At 30.5% G+C, this 20,735-nt stretch overlaps 1 protein-coding gene across 3 annotated transcripts in view; it reads left to right on the top strand.

Moving 5' to 3' along the window:
• The window catches only part of Tusp (WD40 superfamily protein Tusp), an 86,600-nt gene that overhangs the window by 39,101 nt on the left and 26,764 nt on the right, over positions 1-20,735 (top strand). For all 3 annotated transcript variants that reach the window (XM_080180654.1, XM_080180655.1, XM_080180656.1), the window contains 11 exons: positions 10,476-10,541; positions 11,325-11,414; positions 12,542-12,610; positions 13,146-13,231; positions 13,482-13,534; positions 16,460-16,537; positions 16,822-16,942; positions 17,332-17,383; positions 18,649-18,702; positions 19,076-19,168; positions 20,644-20,711. In XM_080180654.1, the coding sequence (XP_080036780.1) occupies positions 10,476-10,541; positions 11,325-11,414; positions 12,542-12,610; positions 13,146-13,231; positions 13,482-13,534; positions 16,460-16,537; positions 16,822-16,942; positions 17,332-17,383; positions 18,649-18,702; positions 19,076-19,168; positions 20,644-20,711 (830 nt within the window). The remainder of the gene's footprint in view (positions 1-10,475; positions 10,542-11,324; positions 11,415-12,541; positions 12,611-13,145; positions 13,232-13,481; positions 13,535-16,459; positions 16,538-16,821; positions 16,943-17,331; positions 17,384-18,648; positions 18,703-19,075; positions 19,169-20,643; positions 20,712-20,735) is intronic.

Raw genomic sequence — 20,735 nt, 5'->3', positions numbered from 1 at the left:
TCTTATGCGATACGACAATGGATATAGATTGATGTACATACCCAATAATGTTTACAAAATTACCCCCTTTGTACATTATGATTATTGGTTTGAATTTTCTACACTACTAGTTTTTAGCTAACCAATTAGGGTAAAACGAAAGTACCAAAGTTTCTTATCCAAAAACTAAGAGATCGTGTTTAAAAACTTTGGGTAAATGATTTGTTTTCAGCGGCCATGCATTCCTGAGATCAGACTGTAAAAGTTAATGTTATTAGAATTAGAAGCAATGCTACACTACGTGTTATCTTTTACTTGAGAAAATTAAATATACGAAGCTGTTGTGAAAGATAGAGGTCTTGTTTTTTCATATCCATTTCTTATATTTAAGGATTGATAGTCAGCTAAAATTTTGTTTTAGATTTTATGTTCCAACCATAAAATCATTTCATTCTTTAACAAATCTATACATCAAAATTTTTGATTGAAAAGCTTATACCCTGCTTGTTTTAACCGACCACACAAGATTCACTAAATGTACCAAAAGTTTTTTAATCTATTGAGACAAATACTTACAACTTTATATTGCCATCAAATTGGGAAAGAAAAGTTTTAACGTTGTTTTTATAGAGTATTTTCGCCAATAGAAATATTATTTTATCTGCAGTGACCTTCAATTTATTCATCCATGTATCTTCTAAATATTTCTTTCATAATGCCTATCAGACTCAATTATGGATCTTAACCAAGGATACAGGGAAAATTATTTGCCTCCAATCTTTTCCCGGTGTAATATATTTTATCTTTTATTTTTCATTTTTTATATCGAGATTTATTCAAGAAAATGTTTCATTGAAACTTGAAAAATATTTCTTTTAATTTATTATAGCTGCTGCGCTCCTAATATCTAGGGTAAGGAGTCCTATAAAATAGCCCAAAACCATTTAAAGATTTCAATTTAGAAATATGATAGGCCGAAACCACCCTTTCTAGCATTTACATTATTTTCTGAATAATTTACATTTTCGCAGTAATATTTAAATAAAATTTAATTCCTCTGTGTTTAATATTAAATTCTAGACTAAAGATATTTATATATAAAAATCTAGCTTTCCAAAAGAAGATAATTTATTAAATCTGCTAGTTGCTAGCTGCTTAAGGCAAAAACAAGCAACTTACATTACATACATATAAATATTATTGTCCATTGCTGGACAGACTTTGAGGTGACAAAATCTTATTGTAAAGTAGAAAGCTTGAATTAATATCAATAGATAAAGAAAGAAAAAAATATTTCACTTTTGAAAGGCACAAAAGTCAAAGCTTTTCAAAGCTTTAGATAGGAAAATAGTGTTAAGTCTGCAAAAAGAGGTAGTAAAAAACGTTAAATTATTTTTTTGCTGTGTAAATAATTACCAACTAGGGAGAGGACAATGGATGGTAATTAAATCGGAGTGGGGACAAAACACCTAATTTAAAAATACCTAATTTAAAAATGCCTAATTTTATAAATGTCTAATGTGACAAAACACCTAATTTATACATACCTAATTTAAAAATGTCTAATTTAAAAATACCTAATTTTAAAAATGCCTAATGTGACAAAACACCTAATTTTAAAAATGCCTAATTTTATAAACACCTAAATATAAATACCTAAGTTTAAAAATACCTAATTTTAAAATACCTAATTTAAAAAAACCTAATTTTCATCATATCTTAAAACTATTGTTGAATATATTAAACCGGCGGCTACGCCCCCTAGAGCCCTCTAGGAGCGGTTGCAGTGCGGAGGGGAATTCAATAAGTCTAGGGGGGGAGGGGGTTACAACCCCCCTCCAAAATTTCAAAATATAGTTTGAAATAGAAAACTGGACGTATGTACGGATGGACCGACCCTAATTATAGAAAAGCTTCGCTTTTAAAAATAAAATTTTATGAAAAGTTTGTGGCACCTCATATGAGCAGGGTTGTGCAAAACCCGGTTTTTTTTAATACCCCAGGGCCGTGGGTAATAGGGGTTTTACCCTGGTTTTGGGGGTATTTTGGGGGTTTTGGTTTTTTTTTACTGTAATAGCTAGAATAATATAGGATATTTAATTATCTATAATACAAAGTAGCTTGATTCTTGTCCCTTAAGATCCCAGTAACCACTGAACCGGTTGGATTCTACTCTTCAGTGAATATATATAATGGTCCTGTGGTGGTTTTAAGCTATTTTCTTGAGGGGTGGGAAACCGACCCCCAACCTCTCCCCAAAAAACAAAAAAAATCCCTCAACTTTGTTTAAGGCAGTTAATTGAAAAGGTTGCAAAAAATATTTTTTTTTAATTGCCTATTGGGGTAAAGCCTATAGATGAAAGTCAATAAAACCATATTTTTTTATATAAATAATGCCTACCTAGCCGCAGCGCTCGGCTCCCTAGCCTAAAACCTAACCTAACCTAAAATAGTTGTTCGTTGGTAGAGGGGGGGGGGGGGGGCCGGGGGGTACAAAATTGAAAAAAAAATTTCTAAGAGGATAAATGAATTTTAATTTTTATTGGTTTCTTCCCTAACCTAAGTAGTCGTAGCGTCGCTTTCTTGGGGGGTGATAGTTGACCTGACTATCCCCCATTTTAGCTCTAGTTTTATAAAGAAAGATTAAAGAAATATAAAAAACGGGGGGAGGGGGGCGGATTTATTGAAAGCGCGATTTCTCATTGGAAGGTGTTGATAACCTCCACAAAAGTGTTATAAACCATGAACTATGCAAAGCTTCATTGTAAAGATGAACCATATTGGTTCAATGACTAGCGAGATCCTTCAGCCAATTGGATTAATGTTATCAAAATTTTAAGTATTTTAGTGAAAAAAAATAGATATTTTAGAATTAGGCATTGTTAAATTAGGCGTTTTTAAAATTAGACATTTTTAAAATTAGGTATTTTTAGTTAGGTATTTTTAATTAGGCGTTTTTAAATTAGGCATTTATAAATTAGGCATTTATAAATTAGGTGTTTTTAACGTAGGTGTTTTTAACATTAGGTATTTTTAAACTTAGGTGTTTTTAGTTAGGCATTTTTAAATCAGGTGTTTTGTCCCCACTCCATTAAATCTGCACCTTAAACACTCATAGTTTTAAATTCTTGGGGAGACAGATTAGAAAATAATAATATATTCCAAAATATCATTAAAATAATTTTAGTCTTCAAAGAGCTGATTCTTTATAATAGTTGGTGTGAGAGTGGGGAGATAGATTTATCGTCCATTGTCTTGTCCCTTGATATCACATTTACATAATTTGAATAATAGTTTCAACAAGGTCAGATTCTACACATTTATCTAAAGGGATGCTTTTCTCCATTCATGGTGTGACTGTCTATTAGTTTGATATTAAAGTTAGGTATCTTTGGAATTGTCTTATTATTTTCAAACCTTACCATAAAGTTTAACTTTACTAAAAAGACATTATTTTTGAATTTGTAGCAATTTTTAAAGGGACTGTGAACGTAAATTTTTCTCATCTTAATATCAAATCTTAACATTATCTCATTCATAATATCTCACAGATAGAGCAAAACGCGCTTTTGTTTGCTTAAAAAACGGCTTTTTCCGACGATTTTTATAAGGTACGGGGAAAGGAAGAAATTTTCCGTATTATATAAAATGTGCATTAAATTGCTTTTTTCTCCCATTATAGCTAAAATTAAACTTTTTCACATAGCATATAAGCAATATTTTTTTATTGAAAACCAAATACAATAACAAAGCCAGAAACAGGTTTTTTATTAGTATCCAATTAACTTTAAATGGCCCATCTCTCGCCCACCTTTAATTACAAATTTGTAAATAATAAAGACGCAATATTTCTTTATAAACAGTCTGATAAAAGTGTAAACTAATTCTCCAAAGTGGGTTATTTATTGTTCAACACAATAAAAAGGGATATTATTATTTTATATAACCTATGAGATTCAACCCTTTGTAGACAGTAAGGTATTTTTTTTGTCAATGATACGAATTTAAAATATGTCTTTATTACCTAATTACTACGTTATAAAAAAACGAATTGGCAATTTTATAGCATAAAATAAATCCTTAACAGTAAGTAAATTGTTTCAACTATATATGACAAGTTAAATATCCCTACAAACATTATAAGAAACAAAAACGTTCAGATTTTCCCTGTTTTTTCCTTTTTCCCTCTCAAAATACCATAAAATCAAGGCATTATTTCTGGATATTTTTGTGAATAGGACATTTTTGGTTGATCAGTGTAGTGAAATGTGCTTAGTAAATGTTAAGATTTGATAATCAGATGAGAAATTTTTACGTTCACACTCCCTTTAAGAAAGAAATGAACGAATCGTCATTTTCTTATAAATTTATCAGAATGATTTCTCAGTGTTTAGAAATATGGAAATAAACCCTAGTAAATATAAATAATTGATTTAATGTAATCTAAACGTCTCATCCATGTTATTAAATTTCGCTTTTTTCTACCACAATGTCATTGTTTTCTTCATTTAAAGTCTGTCTGGCCTTAGATTTCATAATTTATCTTGATATCTTTCTCAGGTTTCCAGGTATTAGTTGGTTTCTCCCTTTCTTTACTATTATCCAAACTTCCCTTTCTTTACTATTATCCAAACTTCCCTTTCTTTACTATTATCCAAACTTCCCTTTCTTTACTATTATCCAAACTGTTTAACTTGTGGAAAATGATATTCTTGGTTCCATGACCCTGTTCATTTTTCTTTCATAGTATGCAACTTAGGAAGTAACATCATTTCAACATGCCTGTAAAAAATTTCATTAAGTCAACATAAGTGTGTAATAGCATCGACATTATGTCAACAGTTTTGACTTTGACAATTATCAACATTGCAATAATACTGAAAAAAAATCACAAAAGAATTTGTATGTTTTGGCAAATGTTTAACTTTTGTTGATATATCACTAATGCAATTATGATTATTGGATGTGCTTTTGTGGTTATATATTGATTTGCTGTTTCGAAGGTAACAGTCTTTGAAATATTGATGTCCTATTATTCTGATTTTGGCGGTTTATGAAGTTCCTTTTTTCTATTTAGGAGTGATGATACACCACAACTTTTTTCTTACACTTTCTCAGCCTTGGAAAACCAAACAAAAGAATATATTTAAAATTCTTTTCAGTGGAGTGGTGGGGGGTGGGGGGTGGGGGGGGGGAGGGGTTAAGTCGAAACCCCAAGAAAAATTATGGTCTTTCTGCAGAGAATTGTAATAATGCATTGGAAGGAAAACTAATTCACGCCAACTTTTTATCCGTCTAAAATATGAAACTATTGAAACAAAAATATACCATTAGTTAGCAAAATAAAATTAAAAACTCATACAATGTTTCTTTTGTATCTTAATAATCTTGCTTCATATTCTTTGCAAACAACTCAACAATCCGCAATAAGATTCAAAAACAGGTTTTTAAGTTTTACTTAAAAGAAAAGGTCTCTACAATGGTTTCATGCTGCTTTGTTCCCCTTTACAAGCCTCTTCAGGGGTAAGCCGCAAGTACATAATGTAGGATCCATAAAGATATTACTTTTTTATTCCCATTAGGGAAATTTTTGTCTACTTGTATTACACTATATAGGAAAAAAAGTTATATTTTTCTTTTGCTTTTGTGTACAAGTGACTGCGCCTCTAGCATCTAGGAAAGGGAATATTAAAAAAAACGCATAACATTACCAGAATCTATGTAAAGCTTTCTTTAAATGGAGAACCCAATCGGTATATTAGTTATTGAGGTACAGGCAATAAAACCTTACTTCTTTATAATAGGATGTCAATCTGTGGGGTTGGAATAAACTGAGGTGAATTCTTAAAAAAACCTGGCTCACTGCCTCACTGATATAGTGAGGCAAAATTATCCCCTCTAAATTATTAGCGAGCCTCACTGATTTTAGTAAGGCAGTGAGCCAAAAAGTTTTTTAAGAATTCACCTCTGGTTAATATCTTCCACATAGTTTTATGAAATGTATTTAATTTTATTTTTCTCCCCACTTTTTTAAAAGAATGTGATATTTTATTATTAACATTAGTCTCCTTATTTTTAAATATTATACTTTTTACGATTGACTTTCCCACTAGGGCTCTGGATAAGAAGAGGGTGGGAAAGAAGAACATACAAATAGCCTGAATCCATCCTGTAAGATATATAAAAGCTCCCAAAACCAGTTCCGTAAATAGTGAGATCATAATTGGAAAAAAAACATAATACTTTATAAGGATGATCATGGAAATTATTTTTAGTGGTTTTAGGTGTAATGACTGTTTTCAGTCTTATTTAATTTAAATCTTTAAAATATTTAGTTGCTCTTGACCTTCAGCTCATATATCATTCAGGGATACAGGAATATTTTAATGCTGGAATAAATTAGAGCAAAGTTATTTTCACATAAGAAAAATTTTCCCACTCAATTCAATAATTCAAATTTAAATTTTAGTAGCTGAAAAACTTGAGTGAGAAAGAAGAGTTGTAAATAAAAAAATAGATAAATCACATAACCCCCTCACCTCTCTGACTTTAATGAAATTCTTTCTCCAGAAAGTGTAAGACAAATATCTCAAAAATACTTTAACTTTTAATTTTATAAAACTTAGTTCTGTATATTAAGTATAAAATCCCTGTTTAGTTGGCAACTATTGTGTTGACACATTCGAATGGTTTATGTCGACATAATGCCCAATTAATCAAGTTTAAGATATCAATAACCACTGAACCGATTGAGTCTAGGGTTGGTTTATGGTTATTTTTCTGCCTGCCTTATCCCAGGCCATGGAACACAGAGACCCAGATTCTAGGCCACAACCGCTAGTTTATAAATAAAAGAGTATTGAATAAGCAATGACTATTTTTTCTTGGGCTTAATTTATCGCATCACTGAATATTTTTCCAATCATACATTTATAATATAGATTGCATTTTATATTTACTTCAGTGGAAGCGTATCGATCTAGATTTAAGAGGATTTATTTTTATGGCCTTAAACCTTCCGTATAGACAAATACAAAAACATATTAAAAAATAAAAACTAATTATTTTAGATTTTTAAATTTAATTTGTTTCTCAGTGATCTTAAGATTTTAAAAAAAATTTTAGGTGTTTTTTAATGACTATTTATCAAAACACATTACCTGGACCTATGTGAAGATTCCCTGAAAGGTTGAAGTTTTTCGCTTAAGAAATTACATAGATCTTATACACAATAACATAAGTATTCAAAAAGAGATTTTAATTTATTTTAGAACTTAGACTTTAATTTACTTTGAAAGAGTAAAAGAATGAAAAAGAAAATTATTCAAATTTTCAAGTTTCTAAAATATTTTTTCTTTTGTTCTTTTGAGAAGCAAAGCTGGTTTATGTTAAGATATTTCTGTCTGTTTGTCTTATGAATTATGATAATTAACTTTAATTAAGTTTATTTAGAAATTTATATTTGTATAAAAAGTTTAGGATTAAGCAAATATTTATAAATCTTGTAGGTTTTTTTTATTTATAAGTATTTATTAGTATATTTTAGTCAGTTCTAATTTTGAACAACCAGAACTGATGGATCAAACAATGTACTTGCTTATGAAAATGAAATAACTATAATTTAGAAAAGTATAGGGCCTGCTGCTTATGATGTTTTGTTTAGACAACCATGTAAATTAGATTAGAACAATGCTAGGGTGTAAAATAACTCCCACATATTTTAACATCCTTACAGGGTAACAAAATCGGAAGAAAATATAATAGCAAAAAATCAGGGTAATTGATGATAAGAAGTTAAAGGCTTAGTGGCAGATGTAATAATCTGTCATTCTGATAATTTCATGTTATAATAAATGTGTGGAAGTGAATGCCCACCGAAAGCTGCAAGGCCAGACTTTCACTGACAAAGATATGGCAACACAAGAAAAACTAAATTGGCTCTGAGTATTTTACCCAAGAAAAAAATATTGTTGTATCGTTTAAGTGGCGGATATACTCTATGAGTAGGATACCTTCGTCCGTCTGTATGTCAGTCACAAAAATGGATAAAGTTAAGAATAAAAAACAGATAAAAGAAGATGCTGGTATTTGCATTGCGAAAATTTGTCGGCATAATATTTTATCTTATGGTATCACATCCCTGTCGACAGTGAAAATACATGCACACAAACACAAAGAAACAAAAATCCAACTAATTGCCACTCTGTCACTCTAGCTCAGGGAGGGAGAGTACAAGGGGGGTTGATAACCTATCTATTTCTCAATATTTATTTATCTCTCTTACTCTATCTCACTCTCTTTATTAATTGATGTCATGGTATAGCCTACAGGTTTAAGAAGCTTTTATACTATTGTTCGTATTGTATCTTTGCATCCCTGATTTAATTAATTAGAATGGACAGTTTTGGTCACTGCAGTTATGTTGTATGTATAAGGATTAATAGAAAACCAGGCTGCTAGGTCTATGCAAGTTGTCAATAACTTTTGTTTGTCCAAATATTGTAAATGATTGAAACGATTACTCAACAACTTTCCGAATAGCTTAATATTGGTCCTGGATAGTTTTATCCTATTTGTAGAGGGTTATGTCAGTATCTATAATACAAAGTAGCTTGATGTCTGTCCGTCTGTCTGTCCCTTAAGATCTCGGTAACCACTGAACCGATTGGATTCTACTCTTCAGGGTATATTTCTATTGGTCCTGTGGTGGTTTTAAGCTATTTTCTTGGGGGGTGGGACACCCCCAACCCCCCCAAAAACAAAAAATCCCCCCCCCCCATTTTTTTTTTTTTTTTTTTTTTTGCTGAAGATTTCCTAGGTTCTTTAGGTTTTGTAGAAGATTTCCTAGGTTCTTTAGGTTTTGCAGAAGATTTCCTAGGTTCTTTAGGTTTTGTAGAAGATTTCCTAGGTTCTTTAGGTTTTGTAGAAGATTTCCTTGGTCCTTTAACGAATTTCGCCTTAATTTTTTTAATCACCTCTTGGGGCAAAGCCCCTAGAGGCTAGGGGCGAAGCCGCTAGTAGAATATATAGGACTTGACGAAGCCCCTAGATATTAAATTAATTTTTTTCTTAATTGGTAACAATTATAACATTCTAGTGTACAACAAGATACATTTGATCAAACTACTTATAAATCACCAAGATTTAATGATATATGGTCAAATTGTAGCTTGGCTACTAAATATCTGAAATTAATACTGTCCCATTTTCTTATAGTTATATGCACTAAAAATTATCCCTTTATCTCTGATTAATATGGTGCATAATTGAATTAGTTCTTGGCCAAAGCAATAATATTTATGTAAGTATGGAAGAAGAAACCTTATTAATTTTTCTTACAGACAGAAAAATAAGTCAATAGCTTATGAAAAGTAATTGGGTATGTGTTTTTATAAGAAGAAAAAATATGTTTTCAAAAGTTTTTAATAAAGATATGATTTGGTTGACTGACTGCTCTAACCTGGGTACATAATAATATTAATAATATTGTTTAGTTGAACCTGACTGCTCTAACATGGAGACATAATAATAATAATATTGTTTAGTTGAACCTGACTGCTCTAACCTGGAGACATAATAATAATAATAATAATAATATTGTTTAGTTGAACCTGACTGCTCTAACCTGGAGACATAATAATAATAATAATAATAATATTGTTTAGTTGAACCTGACTGCTCTAACCTGGAGACATAATAATAATAATAATAATAATATTGTTTAGTTGAACCTGACTGCTCTAACCTGGAGACATAATAATAATAATAATAATAATATTGTTTAGTTGAACCTGACTGCTCTAACATGGAGACATAATAATAATAATATTGTTTAGTTGAACCTGACTGCTCTAACCTGGAGACATAATAATAATAATAATAATAATATTGTTTAGTTGAACCTGACTGCTCTAACCTGGAGACATAATAATAATAATAATAATAATAATGATATTGTTTAGTTGAACCTGACTGCTCTAACCTGGAGACATAATAATAATAATAATAATAATATTGTTTAGTTGAACCTGACTGCTCTAACCTGGAGACATAATAATAATAATAATAATAATAATGATATTGTTTAGTTGAACCTGACTGCTCTAACCTGGAGACATAATAATAATAATAATAATAATATTGTTTAGTTGAACCTGACTGCTCTAACCTGGAGACATAATAATAATAATAATAATAATATTGTTTAGTTGAACCTGACTGCTCTAACCTGGAGACATAATAATAATAATAATAATAATAATGATATTGTTTAGTTGAACCTGACTGCTCTAACCTGGAGACATAATAATAATAATAATAATAATATTGTTTAGTTGAACCTGACTGCTCTAACCTGGGGACATGATAATAATATTGTTTAGTTGAACCTGACTGCTCTAACATGGGGACATAATAATAATAATAATAATATTGTTTAGTTGAATCTGACTGCTCTAACCTGGGGACATAATAATAATAATAATAATATTGTTTAGTTTAATCTGACTGCTCTAACCTGGGGACATAATGATAAGAGACTATTTGTAGCTACTGGTGCTCAGGTGAGATAATTATTAGAATAGTGCAGCTACTATATAACTTGTTTCCGTTCGGCTGTCTGTCCTTTACAGTCAGTATTTCAATACCTTATAAGGAAAAGGTCCATCGCTTGTGGTTCTTTGTCGCCCCTAAAACTGACCTTTTACATAAGCTAGGGCAAAAGTCTTACTAAAACTGGCACTTGCTTGCTATAGCAGCAACCTTACAAATGATTTTTAAATCTTGAAAATAAAAAGTAAAAATTAAAAAGTTTAAATACAAAATAAAATATTTTTTGAGTATAGATAATTTTGAAGCAACCTTAAAACATCAAATGCCTTTTTAAAGTCAAACTAGCATAAATAAATAATAAATAGATTATCTAGTATCTAATATGTTTGGCATTACACATCATTATAAAATATTACAAATAATGAACATAATTACTTTATGTTTGTATGTAATGATTTATTATTTTCATATTTGTTGCGCAGCTACTCTATATATAATAAAGATATTGAAATTATTGTCCTTTTTTAATATTTATCTCAATTACGCGAGTACGTAAATGGAAATGAAATTAGGCAAAATTTATTAACCCTTAAAATTTGATGAGGTTTCTAATTATTTTAGCAGTAATGACCATTAGAAATTAATACAAATAGCTAAAAACTCTATAAAATATCATACTTTGACATCTATCTCTCAATTAGTCTTTTAATTATTGTTTATTTATAAATATCTTGTTTTTCTATCTATCAATTTAGGTCTCTATTAAGGTATGTTAATCTATATATCTATTTTAGGTCCATATTGGATGGATGAATAAAAGAATTGGTTCTCTACAAATATTGTGTCGCCTTAAAATTCTAAATCTCCTGAAAAATGTGCAGCAGGTATATCATTTTTTTGTCTCTCTACCTATTTTTTTTTGTCACTGTATAATTGTAACGATTTTTCCAAACGTTTTTTTTTTATAAAGAGCTTCCCACGAACTCAATAAAAGGAGGAGCGCTGAACATAAAAATTTAAAGGAAACGTCTCGAAAAAAGGCGATATGCTGAACTACCAAATAAGTTTTATGTAGAGTATACTTGCAAAGAAATAAATTATTTGAATTCCCTGAAAATGTTGTAAGTTTCCTTTAATTTTAATCTAATTCTGGTGAGGAAACAACTCAATATTGGAAAAATAATTAGCCAGTGTTTTTTTGGAAGGAAAATATTCAATTTCAGAAAAATAATTAGTTTTGGTAGCAAAGTTATTCTATAAATGACTATGTCTGGTTATCTGTACTACTGCAAAGCAAAATTCGGTCTCTTTCTCTTCTACTCTCTCTCTTTCTCTCTACGTCTCTATGTCGCTCTGTCTATCTCCTTCTTTATCTCCCTCTCACTTTTATGAGACATAATCATAATCAATCTATATTTCATAAATTTGGCAAGAAATTTTTTGTATGTTCTCCTCATGAACCAAAAAGTCCTTGTTAGTTCTATCTTTGTTGAGTGTTTTATATAATTTAAGAGAAAGATATATTATCCAAATTTCTACTTATTTAAACTTTAAAAAGAAATATAAACTTTTTTCTCTTTCTTTCTATTTTTTCAGTTATCTATCTATCTATCTATCTATCTATCTATCTATCTATCTATCTATCTATCTATCTATCTATCTATCTATCTATATATCTATCTATCTATCTATATATATATCTATCTATCTATCCATCTATCAAACTATCTATCTATCTATCTACCTAGGTTGACCAGTTACCCCTGCCGTGTAGACTCAATCTAGATTCTACCTATCTAGATTCTACCTATCTACCTATCTATCTATCTACCTATCTATCTATCTACCTATCTACCTATCTACCTATCTACCTATCTATCTACCTATCTATCTATTTATCTATCTACCTATCTATCTATCTACCTATCTATCTATCTACCTATCTACCTATCTACCTATCTATCTACCTATCTATCTATTTATCTATCTACCTATCTATCTATCTACCTAGGTTGACCAGTTACCCCTGCCGTGTAGACTCAAATATTTGATAACCAATCTTTTTACTCAAAGCATAAAGGTAATTTGTGATAATTCTAAGCAGCTGGATGTCAATCTGTCTGAAAATTATTATCTCTCTAACAGCAAAAAGTATGCAATATTTGATACAAGCTTAGACGTTGTTAAAGTTTGAGTGTATGTCAAATATTTTATACTACTTTCCCAGGACTAAGTCTATCCCGAACATAAAAAGTCTCCCCTCCCCAAACAAAAAATAGAAAATAGTTGTTGTTTTTAAAGAGGATTATGAGGTTTAATTCTTAAAACAAAGTAATAAGAATTTAGCTCTTACATTCAATTATATATATTCTCCGGAATTATATTCCAGAGTAATTCTGTTAAAACTTTTCTGATATAAAGAAATTAGAAATAGTTTTGACTCAATTATAAGTAAAAAGGATGAAAAATTTAGTTAATTTAAAACTTTTACAGTGAGAAAAAGAAATAAATGGAGTCAATTATACTTTATTTTTTGTCACTTTGTAAAAATTGCATACTAAGCGGTATTGCCTAATGAAAAAAAATTGTGTAAATTTATGAATGTTATATTATAGTGCTACGCGCCTGAACGCAAACAGTTGCGTCAATTTGTGAACCGTCCACCTCCAAAAGAACTTAGACATTACTGTACAATGATAAGGTAAAGTTACTCAAAATTAATTCTGCCCTAAACACATATCTTGCCTTTGGAAGCTGGTAAAGATTGGGGTAATGGATAAGTTGTAGATTTTATTTTTTGTAGGAACGTTCAAGATTTTTTAGAGGGGGGGGGGGGAAGAAAATTCCACGCGAATAAACCCTTGGAAATTTCTTGTATCATCTTTAAAATGTTATTGCAATTTTTCTTAGTGTGTTATGACCGTTACCTCTAATATTTATTTTATTTTTAGGCATGGGGATGAATTTACTGGTCCCAGCTATACTATATACCTCGAGCATCTAGGTAGATACAATCTAGTTAGATAGATAGTAGATGCATGGTATTTACTATATACCTCAAGTATCTAGGTAGATACCATCTAGTTAGATAGATAGATAGTAGATGCATAGTATTTACTATATACCTCAAGCATCAAGGTAGATACCATCTAGTTAGATAGATAGATAGTAGATGCATAGTATTTACTATATACCTCAAGTATCTAGGTAGATACCATCTAGTTAGATAGATAGATAGTAGATGCATAGTATTTACTATATACCTCAAGTATCTAGGTAGATACCATCTAGTTAGATAGATAGATAGTAGATGCATGGTATTTACTATATACCTCAAGCATCTAGGTAGATAAACAATCTAGTTAGATAGATAGATAGTAGATGCATAGTATTTACTATATACCTCAAGCATCTAGGTAGATACTATCTAGTTAGATAGATAGGTAGTAGATGCATAGTATTTACTATATACCTCAAGTATCTAGGTAGATACCATCTAGTTAGATAGATAGGTAGTAGATGCATAGTATTTACTATATAACTCAAGTATCTAGGTAGATATTATCTAGTTAGATAGATAGGTAGTAGATGCATAGTATTTACTATATAACTCAAGTATCTAGGTAGATATTATCTAGTTAGATAGATAGGTAGTAGATGCATAGTATTTACTATATACCTCAAGCATCTAGGTAGATAAACAATCTAGTTAGATAGATAGATAGTAGATGCATAGTATTTACTATATACCTCAAGCATCTAGGTAGATACTATCTAGTTAGATAGATAGGTAGTAGATGCATAGTATTTACTATATACCTCAAGTATCTAGGTAGATACCATCTAGTTAGATAGATAGATAGTAGATGCATAGTATTTACTATATACCTCAAGTATCTAGGTAGATACCATCTAGTTAGATAGATAGATAGTAGATGCATGGTATTTACTATATACCTCAAGCATCTAGGTAGATAAACAATCTAGTTAGATAGATAGATAGTAGATGCATAGTATTTACTATATACCTCAAGCATCTAGGTAGATACTATCTAGTTAGATAGATAGGTAGTAGATGCATAGTATTTACTATATAACTCAAGTATCTAGGTAGATATTATCTAGTTAGATAGATAGGTAGTAGATGCATAGTATTTACTATATAACTCAAGTATCTAGGTAGATATTATCTAGTTAGATAGATAGGTAGTAGATGCATAGTATTTACTATATAACTCAAGTATCTAGGTAGATATTATCTAGTTAGATAGATAGGTAGTAGATGCATAGTATTTACTATATACCTCAAGCATCTAGGTAGATAAACAATCTAGTTAGATAGATAGATAGTAGATGCATAGTATTTACTATATACCTCAAGCATCTAGGTAGATACTATCTAGTTAGATAGATAGGTAGTAGATGCATAGTATTTACTATATACCTCAAGTATCTAGGTAGATACCATCTAGTTAGATAGATAGATAGTAGATGCATAGTATTTACTATATACCTCAAGTATCTAGGTAGATACCATCTAGTTAGATAGATAGATAGTAGATGCATGGTATTTACTATATACCTCAAGCATCTAGGTAGATAAACAATCTAGTTAGATAGATAGATAGTAGATGCATAGTATTTACTATATACCTCAAGCATCTAGGTAGATACTATCTAGTTAGATAGATAGGTAGTAGATGCATAGTATTTACTATATAACTCAAGTATCTAGGTAGATATTATCTAGTTAGATAGATAGGTAGTAGATGCATAGTATTTACTATATAACTCAAGTATCTAGGTAGATATTATCTAGTTAGATAGATAGGTAGTAGATGCATAGTATTTACTATATACCTCAAGTATCTAGGTAGATACCATCTAGTTAGATAGATAGGTAGTAGATGCATAGTATATACTATATACCTCAAGCATCTAGGTAGATACCATCTAGTTAGATAGATGAAAAGTATATACGTAGTATATACTATATACCTCGAGCATCCAGGTAGATACCATTTAGTTAGATCGATAGATAGTTAGCTAGATAGATAGTACGTAGATACTTATTATATACTACATACCTAAAGCATCTAGGTAGCTAGATAAACAGAAATTTCATAGATACCAATACCTCGAATATATATTTAGATGAATAGATAATTAAATAAACAGAAGTTTCTGATTTTTTCATCTACGCTTTTATGAATGTTGTCATCCTTATTAAAAAAACGAAATTTTGAAAAAGCCATTAAGATTTTGAATGAAGCAATTTTGCAAAATTTGATGAGTTGCATTTTCTAATATTTTATGCCCCAATCAACTTTCTCTCTTGTTTGTTGACAGTTGTAAAAACAAGGACGATAACGTCTTACTCAGCTGATTTTTTTCCCTTAAGAAAGTTAAGTTGTGGACAAATAAGTTTATAATTTGGGAAAAATAATTAAGTAAAACAACAATGTTCTGTTTAAGATACGAGTTTGTCAGCCATACCTCTATAACGTTAATAGCGGAATTACCTGAATTATCAAAATTTAAGGCATACAATGTTTCAGAGATTAAATTTGCCTATTTTAAGATATAGTCGAGCAAGGAGGGGGGGAGGGTAAAAATTGAAAATTTAAATTTTGGGGGTGCCTGCCTACTTCAACTGTCTACTGTAATGGTAGCTTAGAAAAAATTCCTCAATATTAGCACGGACAAACAATCAAAGTTAGTTATAGAGTATCTTCGCTATCAAAAAACTTAAGCAAATGCAATGTATGAAAATAAAAATGACCACATTATTATTTAGTTAGCAACAAATTATATATTTACTAAAAACTACTCAAAGTAATGAAGGAAGCAAATATTTGGCTTTGATATAACTTATTTTTTGGGTAAGAACCATTTCAAAAATTTTCTATTAAAAATAATTTGTTTTTAGGTGGATTTCTTCCAATCCTGAAGGGAAAGAAAACAAGCAGACTTAAACCTGAATTTGTTATTTTTGATCCAACTAAAGGTAAATTAATCTTGTCAGAGAATTCCTGTAACAATTAGGTATAATCTACGTATGATGTTTAGTGTAATTATTACCAGAAATTTTGACTATTGAATTTTATGAATTATTTGGGTTTTTTACATCTAACTTTTATTTGATATAATTGTTCTTCTTTCCTGAATTTCAAACATTAATTCATAAAAAGATTAAGGAACCAAGCTACATCTCTAAAAGCGTTGTTTTTTTCCTTTGTCTAATTTAGTTTTTGTTTGTTTTACGTGTGTTGTCATCCTTGTTGTTTTTAGATGTTGGATCTGGCTTCACCGAGTGTGGAGGTGGTGAGTGGGGGAGGAGTGACACAAACCTGGATTATACCGACACAGATACAGACCTGGAGGAACCATCAACCTCTCTGGGATGGCACAGGTAAAAAAAATCTCGTGGCACGTGAAAAAGCGCGAAAAAGTCCGACTTCCTTAAACCCGGGGCGCTCTACATGCATTGCTAAGTCTTGGCTATTTGAGATTATTTGGCAGTTTACCTGAAAATGCCTAGGCGACCAGAGAACCCCCCCCCCTACATCCTACTTTGATTTAATGTAATTTATTTGAAAGTAAGGAAAAATTTGATTTTTTATTTGTTTAAAAAATAGAAAAATTGATGAGATACCTTTACCTTGACACTTTACCTGCTTTTCCACTATTTACATATTGGTAATGATTTTCTCCCTTATTCTCTTCTATCTATCTATCAATTTTGTTTTCTATATTTACAGAATACAGATCTTGAATTGAATTAAACGTTTATTTGTTTAGTCCACGGTTACGGCGGAAAAAGAAGCGACAAAGAAACCGTCAAGAAAACCAGGTATAAATACAGACAGAAGGTCTTATAGATACATAACTTTAGAGTAACATTTTTTTATCATTGAAGAACATTATTTTTTGTTGTAACTTAAAGAGTACTAAAGTTTTGTGAAATTTATTGATATTTGTTTTGCGTAGAACTTTAAAATGTATTGCGTTTTCTTTTCTCGTACTTTTTTTCTGTTAGATATAGTTGTATCGTGGCTTTTGTAAGTAACACAGCTATACAATCACTCACTTTGTATGTCAGTCCAAAAGATAAAGTTTTTTTTTCATAATTTACATTTTTCTATAACTCCCATTGTCCGTAAGTCTTGTTCTTTAAAAGTCTCTGGAAAGGATAATTTTATCTTTGTTTTATTTTGCTTGTCTTATTATTTAGATTATTATTTTATCCAAGACCTTCGCTGCTATTTTTTAGTCACCTTTGTTGTTTGATAACAAATAAACTTTTGCATTCAATTTCAAAATGCAATTTTGCTATTTTTAATAGCGAAGTAACTTATGCTTTCTCTCTGTCTGTTCGTCAATCATGAGCGTGTATAATCTGTTAACTCTATTGATTTATTATTTGACTTTGTACAAAACTAATGAACAAAGTGTCGATTTATTGTTTTACTGTGTGTTTATTCCTAAATGCCTTTAAGCAGAACCATTCCATGAAGCCAAGCCTTTGAGTTTGTTTTTCTACCTACGTTTGATAAATTAAACTTTATGTACAAGAATCTAAATACTAATTATGATTACCTATTACCTCATTAATCGGGATTCAGATTCGATTCCAAGTGATTATCTAGAGACCCCATGGGCGTCATTCTTTTGTAATGAAATGCAATACTGTAACGCCTACTATATGATATAAAGTAAGTTAACATCCAAAAGACAACCAACCCTTTAATTGTACTATATTTGTTCTAACTGGGCATGGTAATGAGTTGCGCTTGTTTACAGGTCAAGACTTTCTTCCTACTCTCACTATTAGTGTCACGTGCCAGACATTGCAGCTGTATGTTTCATTTTCAACGTTTCCAGTATGACGCAGTTTGGCACAGAATATAGCCCAATACCTCCCCGACAGCAGGCACGCTACCATTTACGCTAATGCCGCGGGTATCCAAGATAGTTAGAATACGTTAAAGAGGTTTTCTAAGATATCTAAATCAAGTTTAAATACAAAAAAACACAAGATAGAATGATATAATCACATAACAGATAAAATGATATGAATTTGTTACACAATACTTTCATAGATATATTTTATTTTAGTATTTTGGATATACTGGAAACGCGGATATTGACTATGTTAACAACCTTCCAGAGGTAATTATGTAATTAGACCGCCGCCATTAAGCCGAAAATACAGGCAGATCCGTAAATCGTTTTTTATTCGCAAGCAAAATATCATTAGAAGGATGTCTTTTAATGAGAATTGAGTAATAAAGTAAGGAAATCTTTGTGCTGTAGTAATAATTTGCGGTTATGATTATGTGAGAGATTGATAAATTTTGTGATGGTAAACTGCTACTATAAACCCTTAGTAACCTTAAAAATGGCGATTAGGGAGAAAAAATATTGGTTGAATTATTTAATTCAAACCCCTGCTAAGCACTTTGATAAAAATTATATATTATTATTAACCATTATTGTGCAGCAGTGATAACACACCATAAACAATATCTTTATCTAATTTCAGGAAGGAAGAATGGTTGGAATTTCCTCGAATATTTGGGGGACTAAGTTTAAAATTCATGGACTTGATAGCATGCTTCCAGCCGTTATTGGACAGGTAAAATCCGTTATCTATAATACAAAGTAGAACGATGTCTGTGTTTTCGTCTGTCTGTCTGAAGCCTAAGATTTCAGTAACCACTGAACTGATTTGGTTCTATTCTTCAGAGAATATACCTACTGGTCCTGGTTCTAAAACAAATAAGCGGTTTCGGACGAACGAACGATTCTACACAGGCGGGGGACTTACCCATACCTCTTAGGGCAAAACAACTAGCTTTACAACAATTAAAGAAATATTAATGGCTTTTTCATTAAAATGCATAGTGGAGCACAACCACCCCTTATCTTTTAAAATGTACTAAAAATATGGCGGGGGGGGGGGGGGGGCGTTTTAATGACGGCTCGATAGGCACTTTGAAGGACAACACAGGATATATTATAGATACATAACTACTTTTTCTTTTAGAATTGTGGTATCGGTGTGGTACTTAATTTGTATCAAAATTTTGACAATTTTGCAACCTAATAATTGCCTATAATAAAACCAGCAAAATTTGTATTTTAAAATTATATTTGCAAAATTTTGTTATATAAGTATTTAAAAAGCAAAGATTTTCTACATTTATCTATCGTCCACATGCATCCTAATCTATGATGAAAAGCCCTGACAATTATTTTTCTTAGTAATCTTATATTAGAATCATCCTATCGATTTCAGACCTTTCATGAGGATTCCTGAAATAGTGTGCTACAATCTAAAAAGCGTAGCAACTCTATACGCAATTTCGTAGAGGCTTAAAAGATTTGTAAGACTATAATTTTGTTTGTCCTCTTTGTGATATGTTTTTCTTACCCATCATGAATATTGCCATCCTTGTTAATTTGAAAACGGATTAAAAATTGCACAAAATTAGAAATTTAAATTTAAAATGAGATTATCAACCTTCGAAACAGAAATCTATATTTTCAACTTATTTTCTTATTTTTAGTATCGAATCTACTCTATAAACTCTTAAGTATTTTTGTCTTTTCTTTTCTGTGTTTCTACTGTTGCACTTTTTGTTTTTGATTCAAAAATAATGAATGTTATATATGAACTACATTTCTAAGTGTTTATATAATAAATAATATCAATCTATCGCTAGCTATCTATTCTATTATATAAAGTAGTAAGCTTTTAAGAGATCCATTGAAGGTTTATAACTATTTTGAAGATGGGATTCTCCACCCTACCAAAAGAAATCGCCTCTAGAGGGGCGTAGCCGCTAGTATAAGTATATATCTATATAGCTTTTTATCGAACAACATACATAACTATATATCTTTCTATCTGTCTGTTCAAGATATCCTACAAGCTTGCTACACTATATTATCTATTCTATTGTCAATCTAACAACCAGTGTAATCTAGATATGCCACATAGCTAGGCAACTTCATCTACAACCAAGAAAATTCCTATCTCTTATCCAGCATAGATAAATGATACTTACTATCTATCTTACTGACAATCTAACTATCTATCTACTCTAGATATCCTACAAGGCAAGCCTACTTCATCTCCAGCCAAGACAAATGCGACTTATTCTAACAGAACTCAGGAAATTATTATTTTTAAAAATAAT

This window comes from Acartia tonsa, chromosome 13, assembly GCF_053477335.1.
Source record: "Acartia tonsa isolate MP-2025a chromosome 13, ASM5347733v1, whole genome shotgun sequence".
Taxonomy (NCBI): domain Eukaryota; kingdom Metazoa; phylum Arthropoda; class Copepoda; order Calanoida; family Acartiidae; genus Acartia; species Acartia tonsa.
Note: the sequence above shows the minus strand (reverse complement) of the source record. Positions and strands in the feature narration are given on the sequence as shown.